This window comes from Dermacentor silvarum, chromosome 6 (assembly GCF_013339745.2).
Source record: "Dermacentor silvarum isolate Dsil-2018 chromosome 6, BIME_Dsil_1.4, whole genome shotgun sequence".
In the NCBI taxonomy this organism is placed as follows: Eukaryota; Metazoa; Arthropoda; class Arachnida; order Ixodida; family Ixodidae; genus Dermacentor; species Dermacentor silvarum.
Window position 1 is genome coordinate 132,284,984 of NC_051159.1, and position 16,824 is coordinate 132,301,807.

At 48.0% G+C, this 16,824-nt stretch overlaps 1 protein-coding gene across 1 annotated transcript in view; it reads right to left on the reverse strand.

The window, feature by feature from the left end:
- The window catches only part of LOC119456900 (uncharacterized), a 76,055-nt gene that overhangs the window by 45,611 nt on the left and 13,620 nt on the right, over nucleotides 1-16,824 (reverse strand). The window contains exon 3 of the mRNA XM_049669125.1: nucleotides 11,321-11,584. Within this exon, the coding sequence (XP_049525082.1) occupies nucleotides 11,321-11,584 (264 nt within the window). The remainder of the gene's footprint in view (nucleotides 1-11,320; nucleotides 11,585-16,824) is intronic.

Below are 16,824 nucleotides of genomic sequence, written 5' to 3' on the forward strand. Positions count from 1 at the left end.
GCACGCGTTGCTGCCAGAAATCCAATCGGGAACCCAAAGATCACAACGCGACATCCAAAACATCGATCAAGTCTGCGGGCGGATTCACGGGTCGCCTATACGCGAGGCTGAAGAGGAAACGAATGTTCAGCTGCCGATGCTCACAAAATAGCACGCGGAAACGGTGCTATCGCGGGGACACATTTGTCATTCGTTGGAAAAACGAGCGACCAGAAGAGAGGGAAGGAGCGAAAGATTGCCAAAATAGTCAAGACACGCGTACAATAACGTACGCCACGCCGCGCAGCAAAAACGCGTTCGGTCGTGGCATTCAATTTATGCGGCCCGAACCGATGCAGGCAGCGCGCCTCGCGCAAGTTCGCGTCACATCTTCGTGCGCCGGTGGCGAGGGAGTTTCTGTCCTTCTCAACCAAAGCCTCACCTTCTCCTATGCCCTCCTCTTTCCGAAGGGGGTCGTTGAGTGAGGAGGGAGGGGGGTGAGGTTGGGAGGGAAGCATACAACTCGGTCAAAGTCGTCCGTGCAACGCCTACCTGCCGGCACCAACGCATCGGGTATATATTGACTGACACTTTCGGCGTCTCGCATCCGCACTTACCCTCGCCCCACCGGTTTCGGCGGTCGTCCGTCCGCACGCCCGATTTTCTATTTCGGGATGCCCGGGAGCGACGGCGGGGCCTTGATCGTGGAGCACAAACAGTGCTGCACTTTGTGTGAGTGCGTGCGTGCACGCGAGCGGCCAGGCCAGCCGGCCAGCATAGCTATAAAAAGGAGGTGGCGGGGTCCTCTTTCGGAACGTCCGGATGGAGAACTCCGTAACGGTAAAAATCGGTCGAAGCCGAGTGACCTATACAAAACTCCGTTGCGACATCCAGAAATGCTTCCGTGAGCGCCGATGTCGTGGATTGATGTGTGCCCTGACGCCCTCGCTTGGCTGCGGTCAGCCGGTCACCCATTTCCTTCGGTTCAAACACGACGCAGACAGTCTTCGAAGCGTGGCCCGTGAAAACGCGGGTCAGCGGCGAAATCGAAAGTTCGCGCCACGTTTACGAGCGCGACCTGCCCACTGGCGCGCCTCAGCACTCTCTCACCTAGACTCACCCTTCTGCTTTATCTCGCCTCTTCTCTCTCGCCACCCAGCTCACCGCTCCTCTTCCGACAGGACGAGGAAAGCATGTGGGGTGAGGGCAGCCGGGAGATCTGTTGCGTGTCCGCTACGATAGCGAGGCGGATGGCGTGGCGTTGGTGGCGTTCTCTGGCGTAGTTCTCGAAAAACGTTACGTTGGTTCTCGAACGCTTGGCTTGCTGGCTTGCTTCGGTAGCCGGCTGACGGGTCTGAATGGCCGGACACACAGCGCCACCTCGAGAAAATTCAGAGAAGCTCATAGGCAGCCGCGAGGGAACTTTAATTTTCGCCTGGTTTTGTCAGAGCGACTCTCACTGGAGGCCACTGCTGGCTTGAAGATATTAGCAGGGTCCTAAGTATTGAAGGATCCTGATATTAGCTTCGTGCCTGTGTATGCTCCGTACATATCGTAGTGTTCAGTATATCTCTGGTTATATCGTGTGCAGCGAAATAGAGCAGACATGTGTAGCTGTGGAAGTAGCGTGAATTCAGGGCTGCGGGTTAGCATTAATTCATTAGCATGAATTCATGGCTGCCTGTGCGCAAGAGGCATAAAGCAAGTAGAGTGATCTGCGACGCTGGTCTCTGCTATCTGTTTATTCAACGTGCACCTTTCTATTGATAAATATTCGGACGTAGAACCATCGTCAGAGTGCGAGCTTGCACGGAAAAAGACTGCATGGAAAGTCAAACTGTATTGACTGCATCCCTGCGGAGAGAGAAAACAATTTGACGAGAGAGAGAGACATCACCTTTATCTTACAAACGGTTCGTTGTCAAAGCCACATCGCTGGTAACACGTTGTAATGTGGTACTCCGGGGTTGGGAAATACTCTCTATAAAAGCGCACGTTCTGGACATGTCTCCGTATATGACAGGATAGCGGTGAAGACTGCCGAAGTAGCTTTTGTCTCAGTGCTGATACATTCTGTAGGAGCGGGTGAAGGGAAAAGGAAATTGGCACTGGAGAAGATGTAGATAAGAGTGTACCAAGCTGCGTACGTATGTGTGTCATGTAGGTCTGACAGCCATACGTTCAGCCACTCAAACTGCATTCAGGGCATGTATGCCTCAGAGCTTAAAGTCAGGGGGGGGCACGGCCCGGCCCCCGCTCCATGTTTCAAGGGAGGTGCCCCCATCGGCAGGTAACCTGTATCATTGCTGCACCCATTCCTCAAGCGCTGGAGGTGATTTTATCAGTAGTGCCTTGCGCGGGGAAATTCTAACTCATCAATTTTTCTATTAATGTTTAATTGCGATTAATTGGTTGATGTGGCCTGAGCAGGAGCAGGAAAGCAGACGTTGTCGTACTGCTGCATGAATTTCCCCGAGGAAGTGCACATCGTGGTCAGAACCCTTGTTCGACTAAGATTCTTGGCACGGCCTACTGTTTCATGAGCCACCTGAGCGTGAAGCTACATGCTTGGGAATTAATGAACGTTTACCTTGGTTTCTTGAGGTTACCGGTTTTTTTTCATTCTTTTGTTGTGCATTACGAATGCTGCGTTATAAGAAAGACGCATAGATTTTGTACACATTTGTAGGTAAGTAGGTGTGAAACGATAAAATGTATTGTTGTAGCGCCTGAAGTTGTCAATGGAGCAAGGGGCACGAATGTTATGTGTTGCAGCTAGACATTCGCTTTGACCTCCCGCCTTAATTTTGAAAAAAAAATGTTTCCAAAATTACAATTTTTTTAAGTGCTTGACTAAATCGGCACATTAAATAGGTGCTCGAAATACGCCCAGAATAATATATTTATTTGCAGAACACCCATAAAAATTTGTTTAATTCTAAAGAATGTTGGCTTCACTACACTGCTGGAAGTTGGTTTTCACAGTGCCAATAAAGTAAACAAAAAGTGAACGTCCCAAACGCAACTTATGCGGCCTGTGACAGTTGTGATAAAACCGACTGTCAAGTAGAATCACATTTAGTCATGTAGGAAGTCCCTAGTACGGGACACATAAAACCCAAAATCATAGGGAGTGCCATTACACAATCTTCACAGCGTGTAAGCGTTCCCTTTTTATACTGTTCTTTGTACATATATACGTATATATAAGGCAAACAGATGAAAGATGCATTTAATGTTTCGACAGGTGATACGGCCTTCATGAGAGTAATCATTCTGATGAAGGCAGGACCTACACACACACACACACACACACACACACACACACACACACACACACACACACACACACACACACACACACACACACACACACACACACACACATATATATATATATATATATATATATATATATATCAAAGAATAGAACCACGTAGGAACAATACCAGGATGTTACTGATGTTTCGGCAGGGTACCAGCCTCCACCAGAGTGAAGGCTTTCACTACCGGATACGGTGACAACATGGAGATATATATGTATATATATGAGCGTGTGGTAGTGTGCGCCTGCTATTCTGGTCGCCCCCCTATGAGGGCCCCCCTCCAGTGAAGGGAAACTTTAAGCCCTGGTATGCCTACACGTACGTTGCCATAATCACAGGAGACACTCGTTGTTCGGGTAAAATCTAAGCTTGTCATTTGTGAACAATGCAAGAGAACGAGCTAGTTGGTATTCCATGACAAACCGTCTTGGCACGCGTAAACCATGGACACAAAAGAGACAAACAAGCACAAGAGCCAACAGCGCTTGTCTGATCCCTTTGGCGTCCGTGGTTTCTGCGAGATATAAAAGTTTGGCCTTTTCCCTTCACTCTCGAACCACTTCAGGGTGCATATTTTCCCACCTAATGGCAGTCATAGGTTTCCTCGGCGCCGTGTCGACAGGTTGTCGATACAGGTTCTCGACGCCGGCACGTTATAGCGATTCGATATATGGAATCGCACGATATAGCGATTCCCAGCAAATGAGCTGCTGTGATTGTGGCCGTGTGAATGAGGTACATCGTGTTGCAGGACATAATCAGTATCAGACATTTTTTTTTCTGCACAGTGGTCATTGCTTAAATGCAAACAGAAAAGGTGAGCAAATAAATGCAGCGGGTATGCATGTTTTTTTTTTTTTTCAAGTTGAATGCTTAGGACAATGCACATATTTCTTGCTTTGCAGTATCTGTGTCTGTATGCACGACGTTTAAGAAAAAGCTTCAGTTGTGAATAACTGCTAGCGTGGCCCATTTATTTTCGTCTCGGAATTTTCCAATCGCATTTTTTTCCACCGTGACACGATACCAACTCGTCCACACGAATATCCGTCCATGGACTATACCTATTATTGCGACAGCAATTATATGGACACTCAAAAGCAGATTTCTGCCGTCGGCGTCGCCGTCGCCGTCGCCGTGAGGTTCCGTATGACGTCAATGGAGATGAAAGCGTCGCCGCACGCCGAACGCTGTATGTGCGAGTGAAAGGGCGCGAGGGGCGCGCGCGTTCACGGCGAGTGAACGCACGGCGGAGAACAAACGCGCGTTCTGCGCCGTGCTCCCTTAAGGGCTGCAGAATTAAGCGTCTCTTTCCTCCTTTGCAATCACCATATATGTAGAGCAAACGCGCCTTCTTCCGACGCGCGAGAGGCCATGGGGGAGGGGGAGAGGGAGGGAAGGGAGGCGACGTTTAACTGCGGCACCAAGTGCCTATTTATATAAGATGCTCCGGCAACAGTCACCAACGCCGCACGCATTTTGAGCGAACGCGGGCAAAACGCCGACGGCGTCGACAGCAGTTCTGCGTGTTGCCGGTGCTGCTGCATGTCCAAGTTTATACAGCTGATAAAGCTAATATCATTACTCTGTATAGCTCTATACAAGTTGGCTATCGCAATTGATGCTTCGCCTTTTAGGTGAAACTGCGACAACTTTTTTTGCACTGTCTTCGTGTTTCACTCATTATTCCCGCGTGTCGCATTGTATCGCGTCTTAGCGTGGCATAGAACATCGGGTCGGATGGGGAATTTTATTTTATTATTATTTTCATTTAAAACAAGACGTGCGCTCATACCGTCGGAACTTCCGTTATTCCACCACGTGGTCTCCTCGTCCTGCGCTGGCCGCGAAAGTTAACTTCGTGGTTTCGTGTTTATTTCAGCTAGTTCTCATTTATGTTTTGCAGGCGATAGCTTGCATATGGTAGCCGCAATCAGCCTCACAAGCTCTCTATATGCGCATGCGTGCTCTACGACAAGTAATGATAATTTATTGTGCGCGTCTGTCGAAGCTGGCTTCTCCGCAATAAGAATCGTTATGCGGAGAAGCTAACTTCAGTCGTTGCGTTTGTTTCAGCGGTTTGTACGTTGGAAGCACAGCCGACAGAGTTACCATCGCAACGGTAAGGTTCGTTAGAATGAATTACCAAACAAATAATAAAGAGACGTTCAATAGGGAATATAGCCCATGTTCTTAGTGCGCAGTGCGTGAGGAAGACTTCATGAAAAATAAAGTGGGATATCAATGCATTTCACCGCAAGTTTGCGTACTTGCCTATCGAAGGTTGTGTTAGTCTCGGGACACCTATTTGGTTTACATTCTGCGATTCCGCCATTCCAAAATCTACTGGCTCAGCGGAATGGAGCGAGCTAGTGCCTATTCTAGGCATTGTGTACTCGGTACCTTGGTCGACCGCTAGCGTCTTTCATCAGGAAGTGTAACGAATACATGCTAGAGCAGGCAAAATCTCACATTTCACACTTTCAATATTCGGCTGTTCAAGTTTCTAAGGAGTATTCTTAAGCCTTCAATCATAAATTACGATGCACTGTCAATAAATGTGTAAAGGTAACATAATTTTATTTAAAGGTATGCAGACTTTCTTCAAAAAAAGTAAACATGGCAGGAAGACCCTTTCTGCATTTCCTGCTAATTAATTACTAATTAAGTTTTGACTTTGCATGCAGTCAGTATAACGAGGAACGAAAAACTACTACTTCCCCGTTGCTGACGTAACGTGGCACGTCGAACTTACCATCAAACATGATAGCGAATTTAGCACAGTGGTCACGTGTAGGGGCGTAGCCAGAAAAGGGAGGAGGCGCCGGGCAAACTTATTTGTTTGATAATCCATTGTAACGAAGCTTACCGTTGCGATAGTAACCATGTCGACTAAAAAACTGTGCTTCCAACGTACAAACCACTGAAACAAAGGCAACGACTGAAGTTGGCTTCTCCGCATAACGATCCATATTGTGGAGAAGCCAGCTTTTACAGATGCGCACAATGAATTACCATGACTCGTCGAAGAGCATGCATGCACATATAGACAGTTTGTGAGGCGGAATGCAGCAACAATATGCAAGCTATAGCAGCAGTGTCCTGCTGCCGATCACGTGGTCGGGGGGGGGGAGGGGGGGAGGAATCAATTCTCGACTGCGGAAGCCGTATTCCCATGCGAGTAGAATTGCAATAACGCTCGTGTAGCGAGCGACGGCGAGAGAAACGAAAAGGGGAATGGTAGGAAGGTTAAACGAGGACATGCCTGGTTGGCTGCCCTACATTTGGGGAGGAGGTAAAGGGGAAGAATAGATAAGAAGGAAAGAGAAAAATAATAAAGAGTCAGTCATTGTGAACACATTCGCAGAGGAATGTCCGCTGTCACAAGCGTTCATACAGTCCAGTCCACGGTGTAAGAAGATAGGTGCTCCGACGGCGCGCCCGCGCTGGGGCGAGAGACCGGCCACTTCGTGTGACCGGAAGTGAGCGCCGCCGCTAGGGGCAGCACGTGTTCAGGAGGCCTTGCAGCAGCAGCACAAGAGTGGATAATTTACGACTTCCGTCAGCATTTAAACACCCATACCTAAACATGTGCAAATTTTCGTTATTCAGACGCCAAATCCTGAGCAGGTAGAAGGTTTCATGCCACTTACTGTCAAAATACCGTCATTTCCAACACGAGAGAGACGCGTCGTCTGCTCGAGCAGACGGCGCGCTGCGCTTGCCGCTGCTCGCCGCATCGGAGTCAATCGGAATGTCGGCAGAAATATAAAGGGACGTTCCTCCAACCAAATAGAGTCGTTTTAAGCAGGCTAACGACATATATGCATCGAAATAAAGCACCTCTGCCGCGCGTGCCCATAAAAGCGCCAGCAAAGCGAGCGAAAAAGTGGCCCCCAGAACAGGTGCTGCCCCTTGCGGCAGCGGCGTGCGTAGAGTCACACTAAGTGACCGCGCCTCGCGCCGCCGTCGGATCACCTATCTTCTTCCACCGTGGTCCAGTCACATTCAAGAAGTGCTGAAGGGCTTTTGTGGCCTTTTGCATGCAAGTATGCATAGGCCATGGCCATGGCGACTGAGCTTTCAGGGGGCGCTAACGAACCGAAATTAAACCGAACCGAGTCGAAATTAATCCAGAGCCCTCTATAACGGTGTACCTGTTTTTTTCGGGACGCTCAACCAGATCGATCGATTAATCAACCAACCAATCAACTGGCACCTAGAGAACTTTCGCCTGTCTTTGCGGTTACTTTTTTAGCAGACCACGCACATGCGTCTTGGCACAGGAATGATGCACAAGTGTACATCGCTAATTGCAATTCGCCTTGAATATTTGAAAAGAGTACGTCCTCAGGCAGGAGTCGCGCTTCAAATTTGTTGAGATATTTTTGGACTACGGTTCACTCGGCTCATTAGCGTCACCAGACAACTTGGGCATCCTTCCTGCCGTGTTTGCCAGCCCTTGAATGCAACATCACAGCCCTTACATGCACGAAGCGTAGAGGAAGGATGGTGCGCTGTTTTACAGAACACTTCTTTTTCTATGTGAAACGTCTTACATTTCGGCCAGTATTGGTCAGTCGCTTGCTAAAGCCACATGTAACGAAGACATCTATCGTCGCTCATATATCTTTGCAAGCGTATACTACCCACGCACTTTAGTTTGAAATCGTTATGTGGAGGAAAGAAGTCATCACTCGATCATGCATGTGTCGCGTACACAACTGACGCCGTCGTCGCGCCACGCGTGACAAAGTCGGAGCTAACTTTAGCCTCTCGCCCGGCATTCAGGGAGGCATAGCCCGGCAGTACGTTTGTCGATCCGAGCGGGAGTAGTCGCTTTTGAAAGAGCTCACTCAGCCATAGTACTGGTATTACTAGTACTGGTACTCGATCAAATCGTTCAATTTCTTGCAGAAATTTCATGTTTGCTCGGCTATGGCGCGCTCCCCTGCGTTCGAGACGCAGGGTCCAGAAACCCCCACCCCTTTCACCACGGCAGAACGTGTCCGTGTCCATGGGGAGCGCAAACGCAGGAGATTGAGACAAGCGCCGGAGCCAAACAATTTACGAGTGAGTCGGGCTGGAAGGGCATGCAGGGCGGTTTCGGGCGCAGTAGGGGAGCCATTTCTGAACCACCAGACACCCTCTGCAAAACAAACGAGCCCATTGCGAATAGGGAACGAGCGCAACTGAAAGCTTACGCCGTATAAGACCCCAACTATAGCTGTAACACAAGTTGAGCATGCAATCTTTTCTAATGCACGTATAAATGTAAGTTGTGTATTTGGCCGGCGTCATATATCTGTAACCTATAGTGCCCATACACCTTCCGCTGCACACATAAGACGTTTCCCGTACCCCACTGCGGCTGCGTCCCTCATACAGCCTACCTGCTTTTATAATCAATTTTATGATCGTCATACGGTAGCTTTCAAATGCCGTTTAATCCAGGCTGTGATTAGCGGACAAGACGGCACTAGTGACTGAGAATGTCCATAATGTCTTCGCACACAGCTCTGACATGCGCAATGATAATACTTACGCGCATGTGAAAGAGAACGCGCCGTCTACAGCATTTCTCTCAAACATCACTTTCTGCATTTTAACTACTGTCGATGTTCGCTTTCCTCGCTTGTTCAACGTAGAAGAAAGTTCGTATAGAGTGCACAACTTCCTGTCGCTTATCACCCTAACGTCAGCGAAATCTACCACTGAAAGCGAAGACAAGGTTGCGCTTGTGCTGTCAGTTTTCCTCCATCTTGATCTTTATATCAGAATCAGCAGTCGAAACAATCTGTCACGTACGCGCCTCGAGCACTTAGACCGGCTATTGGTCTTCAGATGGAATCGCGATCACGTTTGGCGCTATCACACAGCTCGGTCGCCTGCCCTACATGCGCTCTGTCGGCACCTGCACCATTTGTTTTGCCTCATTTCCACATTCAAGAACCAGGGCAGCATTTTATAGCGAGTCAGTTACCGTACGATCTCGGTATATTTAGATGATTCCACCGTTGTCGCAGATGCGGCAGCCGTCCGGCTATCGAAGTCCTGTCGATCGTCTGCAGTGGCGTAGCCAGGGGGCATCACACCGGGCAGGTGCCCTCGCCCCCCCCCCCCCCCCCCCGCCTCCTAGAAAAAAATTCTGGATACGCCACTGATTGTATTTAATGTTCGGCGACTCCAAGCCCATGCCTGGGGCGGTAGACTTCAGGGGATAGCCTAAAGAACATAGTACGTTCGACGTGCAAGAGCCAAACAAACACCGTTCTCGAGCAAAGACAACCCGACCTCGCACGATCATGTCTCGAAAAAAAGAAAGTACTTACGGTGGTCGCGGGCCACAATCAGCTCTAGCTGATCAGATCGTTACGATTCCATTCTCCGCCGTTCACCAGAGAGATGCCGAAGAGTTGGCGCTTCTATAGCGAGCCCGATGAAAAAAAGTCAAGTGGGTTACAACCTTCTGTCTTGGCACTGCTTCACGAAGCGCATGTCGGTCGCGCATGCGCTGTTCGTGGATTCAGTCGGGCCACAGTATAGAAATGTGAGCTCCGGCTACACCCACACAAACAAACACAAAAAAAGAAAGAAAATTGCTTAACCTATACAGTGCTTGGGTTGCGTCTAGAATTGTTGCCTTGCAAGGACGAATACAAAGGCAGGACAGGCCACAGAGTAACGAAACATGTTGTAGGGTGGGCGTTAAAGCTTTACAAACTGATCTGAGATCTAAAAAAAAAAACGTCTGGTGTTTTACGTGCCAAAACCACGGTTTCATTGTGAGGCATGCCGTAGTGAGTGACTCCGGAATAATTTTGACCCCCTGGGGTTTTTAACGTGCACCCAATGCACGGCACACGGGCGTTTTTGTATTTCGCTCCCATTTAAATGCGGCCGGCGCGGCCAGGATTTGATTCCGTGCCCTCACCTCAGCCTTAGATCAGGCTTAGTAGCGCAACGCCTTAGCCACTACGCCACCAGGACGGGGTGAGAATCGGAGTTCTCAGAAAAAGTTGGACTTCCTAGCAGTTTGTGGCCAGCCAGTAAAACCTTGCGTGAAATACTATGTTGTTCTCATATAATGTAAGTTCATACTGGAAATCCTAGTTTTTCCGGCCTGCTTGCCCAGGCTACGAAAATGTCCGTTTTCTTTTTTTTTTTTCGTTTTTTTTTTCCGCAGTCAGTAAAGCTTTGGACGACGTCGACTGCACGCGTCGTTCCGTTACTCTGTCACTTGCGCTTTCTTTGTTTAAGTATTTGCATTGTAATAACGGCTCAAGTTGTTTCCCCAACTAACACAACGTCAAGCTATTCTGAGCTAGCGTTGTGTTCGGTTCTCGTTGTTTCCTTTGCTTTCAATGCGACTACGACATGAAAGCCAACCAGATCGTAGATCTTTAGAGGTTTGTCACACTAAAGCTCTTAAAATCACGCAGCAGCATCCACACAACTGCGATCAATAGTCAACAAAGGTCACGTGAGCGTAGTTCTTAAAACTGAGGGGCCACGTGGCACATTGAACGTACGTTTGCTCAACGGGAGAGAAACACATTTATCGTAACATGAATCGAAATCGCAACAGACAATGAACCTCCACAAGCGTGTTGTAAACATCGCAACGAGCACGGGGTTCCTTAGGAAGGAGTACAGCTTATTACGGCGCTCCAACTCAGGTCCCAGCTCATATCAGAGCTCGAAAAGCTCGGTGCACAGTACAAGGAGTGGGCAGAAAGAGCCCAACATTTACTATACACCTTTACTGATTGCTTTCCTAAATAAAAAAATAAAAAGGAAGGAAACCACTACCGCACTTGCATCACAGGAGGTGACAATCTGCGGATGTGCGCAGCACAGAAACGTTTTACTTGTCATTTTTTAACGATAAACGCGTCGAAAATATACAAAAAATCATCAGACCTAGCATTGCGTATAGCGGCAACTGCAGTCTCGTGATGCAACTCGCGCGGGTCTACACTCGACTTGCCGTTTTGTACTCTGCTATATATTTACATATTTGTAACACGTTTAACGACATGGCATGTATATCGGAGCATGAGACGAAGAACTGTACACAAGATGGGTGCGCGGCAGTCTGTCGCGGTTGTGGCCACGGTCACCAGGAACCCGTGGGAACGAGGTACTTCCTCCAGAAGGAGCACAGCTTCTTCCGGAAGTCGATGCCGTGTGAATAGTTCTTGAGGTTGATGTTCAGGTGGAAAGCGTGATCGCGTGTGTACCTTGGCCATAGTTGGCCTCCGACCGTCGGCGGCTTCCTGAAAGTAGAAGAATGGAAGGAAAGACCTCATTTATAGAGTATATCAAAATTGCATCATCACGGTGCATTGTCAAGACCGGTGACACTATTCGCCAGGGGTAGTTGAGTTACTACAGCGTTCTGCTGTTGAGCCCGTGGCCGCAGGTTCAATTTCTAGCCGCGGGAGCCGCATTTCAAGGGGGGCTGAAGGCACGAACGCTCGCGTACACAAAGTTGGGTGAACGTTAAATAACTCCGGCTAATTAAAAATTAATCCGGAGTCTTCCACTAAGGGGCCTCCCTCACCCGTCCCCCCATTTCATAGCTCGCGGTAGCCAATATTCGCTTGAAAAAAAAAACCGGATCTGACCTCAAAGTGCTAGACGTATCCATACGCCGCTCACCACGCATCGAGATTAGATAAGGGGAAGCTCAGGGTGCAAAGTCTGGTAAAGCAACGAGTGTGGGAACTACTCTACTGCACATCACAAGAGGATGCCAGCGCACGCACAGGTATACCAAGTATACCAGAAAAAGTTCATACAGACAGACGTCCCTTCGCCCGTTCTTTCATGCGTGTCGTCCTCGCAACTCTTCACACCCACAGTGTTCGAACCGCAATCGCACGGCGCACGCACGCGCAAAGGGTGCACGACAAAGCTGCCAGAGGGCGCTGAAATTCAACACTATGCTATGTTTTTAACTTTACGTAAGCAACTCGCGCAGTCAAGGTGACCATGTGTTGCCACTCGGATGCCATTTGCAAAATTTGTCGTCACCATCCTCGTTATCGTCATCACTACTCTTTCCGCAATTCGATCTGAATACAAGAAACATTGTTCCAATCATAACGATGCTGCTAAGGAAAAGACAAAAGTGTCGGTAGAAAGAAAGAAGAAAAGAATGGAAGAAAGAAAGGAAGTAAGTAAATATTCAACTGGAGCCGAATTCACAAAGGTTTTTTTGTTCATAAGAACTTTTTCTGATTGTTCGGCGGCCTTCGCTAATGATATCTTTGCTGTCCCTATTGGACTGTTCTTGTTCTTACGAACTTTACTAGCGTAAGAACGTTTTGTGAATACGGGCTCTGGTTTTCATAAACTTGCCGCGGGAAACGATAATTCCTGCATTTTTATGAAATTTCGTTATAGTGAAGTTTTTCGGTAAATTGGCTGTTTTGAAATCTATCCAAGTGCACGCATTCAGTCCTTATTCTGAAACGCGTGTACGGCGCGAACTATCGTCAATACAAGTTTTGGGAAAACAAGGCCCGGTAAAAGAGTGAATTTTCGCGAAGCCTGTGTATGCACGTATAGCCTGGAATGTACAGTTGCAGTCTACAGTATGTAGCGCGCGCGCGCGCGCGACCAAAGGTGTGATCCACTTGGAGGCTGCATTCCCTAATTGTCGAACATCTAACTTACTCGCTCCGCAAGATTTTGCCACCGATAATTACAGCCTGTGTCAACATTTTTGGAGCTACTGGACATGTCGTCGGGAGAACTTTCGCTCATTTGAGCCCCAGAAGTTGATTGAGATAGCACTGTTTACTCTCCAGAATTTCGCAGTCACAGACGCATCTACAGAAACCTTTCAACACAACCGAACGAGATTTTCTCACTGGCGAAGGAAGTTCAAAACTTGTGACAACGACTCTGCGTCGTCTTGCATGTGCTGACCGCATACGTGTCATGTTCTCTCTCTCCCTTTAATTCACAGGCTGGAACGGCACCGTAGCTTTCAGGGAGGGGTTGTATTCCTAACATATGGCACATTTAAACAGTTCTCTTTATGGCGCTCTCAGTTTTCTTCGATTAAGCGCTGCGTCTACAATTTTATACGCAATGGTAACGCGTCATAATTGCAATTACCAACAAAAATAATGATATTTATAGAACCGTGTGTTTTAAGGAATATCAAGGTATTTCAGATTTCTACTGTGCTGCACAATCGACTAATGTACGCAAACTAAGGAAGCTTGAAGATATATATCTGAGTTGTTGCTGCCAGTGCCAGAATGCTGCCAGGTAACAGGTTCTCCTGTTCATTAATGTTTTCCAGAGCTAGCTGTAATTTATATCAGCCAGCCTATTCATTTTGACCTCCTAGAGTTCTTTAATGTGCCCCGGAAGCTCAGCGTTAGACTCCTCGATATATTTAGCGAGGAGGCTATGGCTCAGTGGACGAGTTTTTTTTTTTTTTCTTGCATACCACCTCAATTGGAATTGCGACAGCCGCGGATAGGAATCGAAATCGGGATCTTGTGCTCAGCAGCGCAACGCCCGCCATTGCGCAACCACTGTAGGTCGTTCTATTATTGGTTCTCATAGTATCTTCCTCTTTATTTATTCTTATTTTGGGGGGAAGGGGGAGGGGGGGGGTGTTCATTTGAATGCTGAGAACATTTGTCAGACTAGTTTGTGCGGTGCGAGAACTTCATTGTGTTACTCGCGATGCCAACATCTTCCCTTCACACACGCGCGTGAACCAATGAATAAACCGCAAGCACGCACAGAAACTACGCGTACGTGTGTGTTATGGAGTTATAGTGTGACGCACGACATCTTGTCATATCACCGCACATTGCAATGTGTTGTCACGTAGAGAGAGAGAGAGATAGAAAGAAGGATAGGAAATACATGAAGGTCAACCAGGCGAGCGTCCGGTTTGCTACCCTACACTGCTGGTAAGGGAAAATGGAGCAGAAAGAGGGAGATGGTAGCGCTGTGCCCACATAACAGGACTCACAACAGGACTATAAACGGTCACCGAGGCAGGTGCACTTCAAGAACTGCAGTAGCGCACGAATAACTTTCTGCGCCGGCGATGGATGCGGCCACGGTCTAAGAATTATCGTCTCAGAAAATTTCCGTCCAGAACGTTTTCTGAGATGAGAGAAGTATTCCATGTAGTTTAATGCTATACACAGCACGTATGTAACCTGTGAAAATCGCAACGGTACTAATCTTGCGAACAGCCCGCGTGCACGGAGAAGGCAACATTCTCTGTTAAACGTGAGCTCATGAAGTGAGCCTCATTTCGTAATTGCTGGGTAATGGAGCAGTTAAATGGAAAATAAGCGCCGCGCCGTCACGATGAGCGCGCTTCCACGGTGATGTGGGAATCTCTAGTTAAGTTCATTCTTTCCCAATGATCAAAGTCGCGCGTGGAGTACGACCACGTTTCCCGTCTCTGCTGTCCTGTTTCTTTTTTTTTTACCTCAGCAGAGCGCTGCGTACTACCGGCTGTGGTCTACTTACTACTGCTCGGAGATTTCAGAGGCGATATTTCCTGTCTCAAGCGGGGTGGTCGCCGGCCAACTTTTCGCTGCAGTTAAGACAGCATTTCATGCCACCCGCAAACGAGAGAGAGAGAGAGAGAGAAACGTCGCGGTCTGAAACGCAGTAGCGAAGTAAAGCAGAACGCATCCACGTTCCGTCTGCGGCTGCTCAATCTATGGGCTTCCGTCTTCCTGGAAAAGGAAAATCTCGTCGCGGAAGTCGAAGCGATTCGCTCCGCTTGGTTCCTCTCTTTTATTTTCGTCAGGGGCTTCGCTATCTCTTCGCGGCGACTTTCTTTTTCAGCACGCGTCCTATAAGCCCCGTTTATCGACCGATGAATGGGCGTTTCCGCAGCTGCTCCGGGCACATTTTAGTCGGTAATATTTCTTTCCTCTCCTTAAACGGAAAGAAGAAGCGTTGGCCTTGGAACTTCGAGCCAGTCGAACTTTTGCCTTCTTTGGTATAGTGGGACCCAACCCCTGTAGTTTTGTTAGCAGTTCGGCATGACGATTAGGTACTATCTTCGTCTTTAGTTCAACGATACGCAATCGTTAGACGATTAGGTACTATCTTCGTCTTTAGTTCAACGATGCGCAATCGTTACGTTAGCTCTTTTCCGCAAGGCAGGACCGCTGGAAGTTGTGGTTGGCAGCGTTGTGGTTTCATAGCTGTGTAGCTGCACATCAAGCTCTGAATAAGACGAGTTACCACGTATTCCGTTCTCTTCCAGCAGCGTAAACGTGGTTGCTCGTCTTGTGAGAAATTGATAGACAGCTATACAACTATGAAATCATGTAGTACGTTGCTAAGCCTAACTTCCGGCGTTACTGCCTTCCGGAAAGCAGCTAACATAAAGTCAGCTTAGATATCGACAGAGGAGGGGTAGAGGATAGCGGAGGGATCACGGAGGCCATGGCAAGAAGTGATCCTCCGCGCCATGGATCGTACAGATGGCATGGAGGATCACTCAATGCCAAGTTATCCACCAGAAAGATTATTGTCATACGTTTCTGTGGTCAAGCTTCTTCCTTATGAAATATGGCAAGCTTGCTTCTTCAGTCAATAAAGCTTTTGTCACGAAGGCATAAGACTGTTTGTTGATAAGAGAAAAAGATCGTAAGGAAGAAACTGCATGCACATGTTGGGTGTCATTTCCGTCGGTTTGCGTTGCGGCTGAAGCGCTTTATCTATCAAGGTCAACAGTCAAATACGTTGCTGCACAACGCGAAGAAAATGCTGGAAAGGCAGCGAATTGCGGACAAGTAATATTTTCCAGAACTTCTTTTGCGGCTTGTTGCGTTGTGAATGGTAAAATAATTGGCAAGAGCATTTACGCAGCCCCGTGCAGGGTATCCAACTGTAACTAAACGCTGGTTAACTTTAACTTCCTTTTCTCTCTCTCTCTCTCTCTCTCTCCGTGTGGGCACATGGACACAGGAACAACTCAACGTCGAGCAAAAATAGAACCTTTTAAAGAAATGCATAACGCAGACTCCTTTTGCTGAATACAGGCGCCGCAACAGTGCCCACACTAAACATGTGGCGACCATAATAGAATGACTGCCGCTTCCATTCATGTTTTATTCATTTGATGTTTTGCTTTAAGCACAGTCCCTGTACTGACTTCCGGCGATGTATGCACATAAAGTTACGGAAGAGCCAACGTTTCTGGCCGTTCCCGCTAACGCTTTCACTCATGCCTGCGCTATATTTGTGCCAACAAAGAAGATGACGCTATTGTTTCATCGTGCTATGGGCGTCACCTCGGTCGTTTCATATCGCAACGGGGACGTCTGAGTACAGTTATACGGTGCTATTTTATCCCACACTCCATTGTTGTTCGTCCAGCAGTACTTCCTTTTCTTTCCTTTTTTTTTTCTTTTTCTATCTTTTCCTGCTCTGACTAAAGGTATCCGTCAGCTTTTCGTTACGTAACGTTGTGGACCCCAGCAGGATTCCGCCCTTTTATTTTTGTATT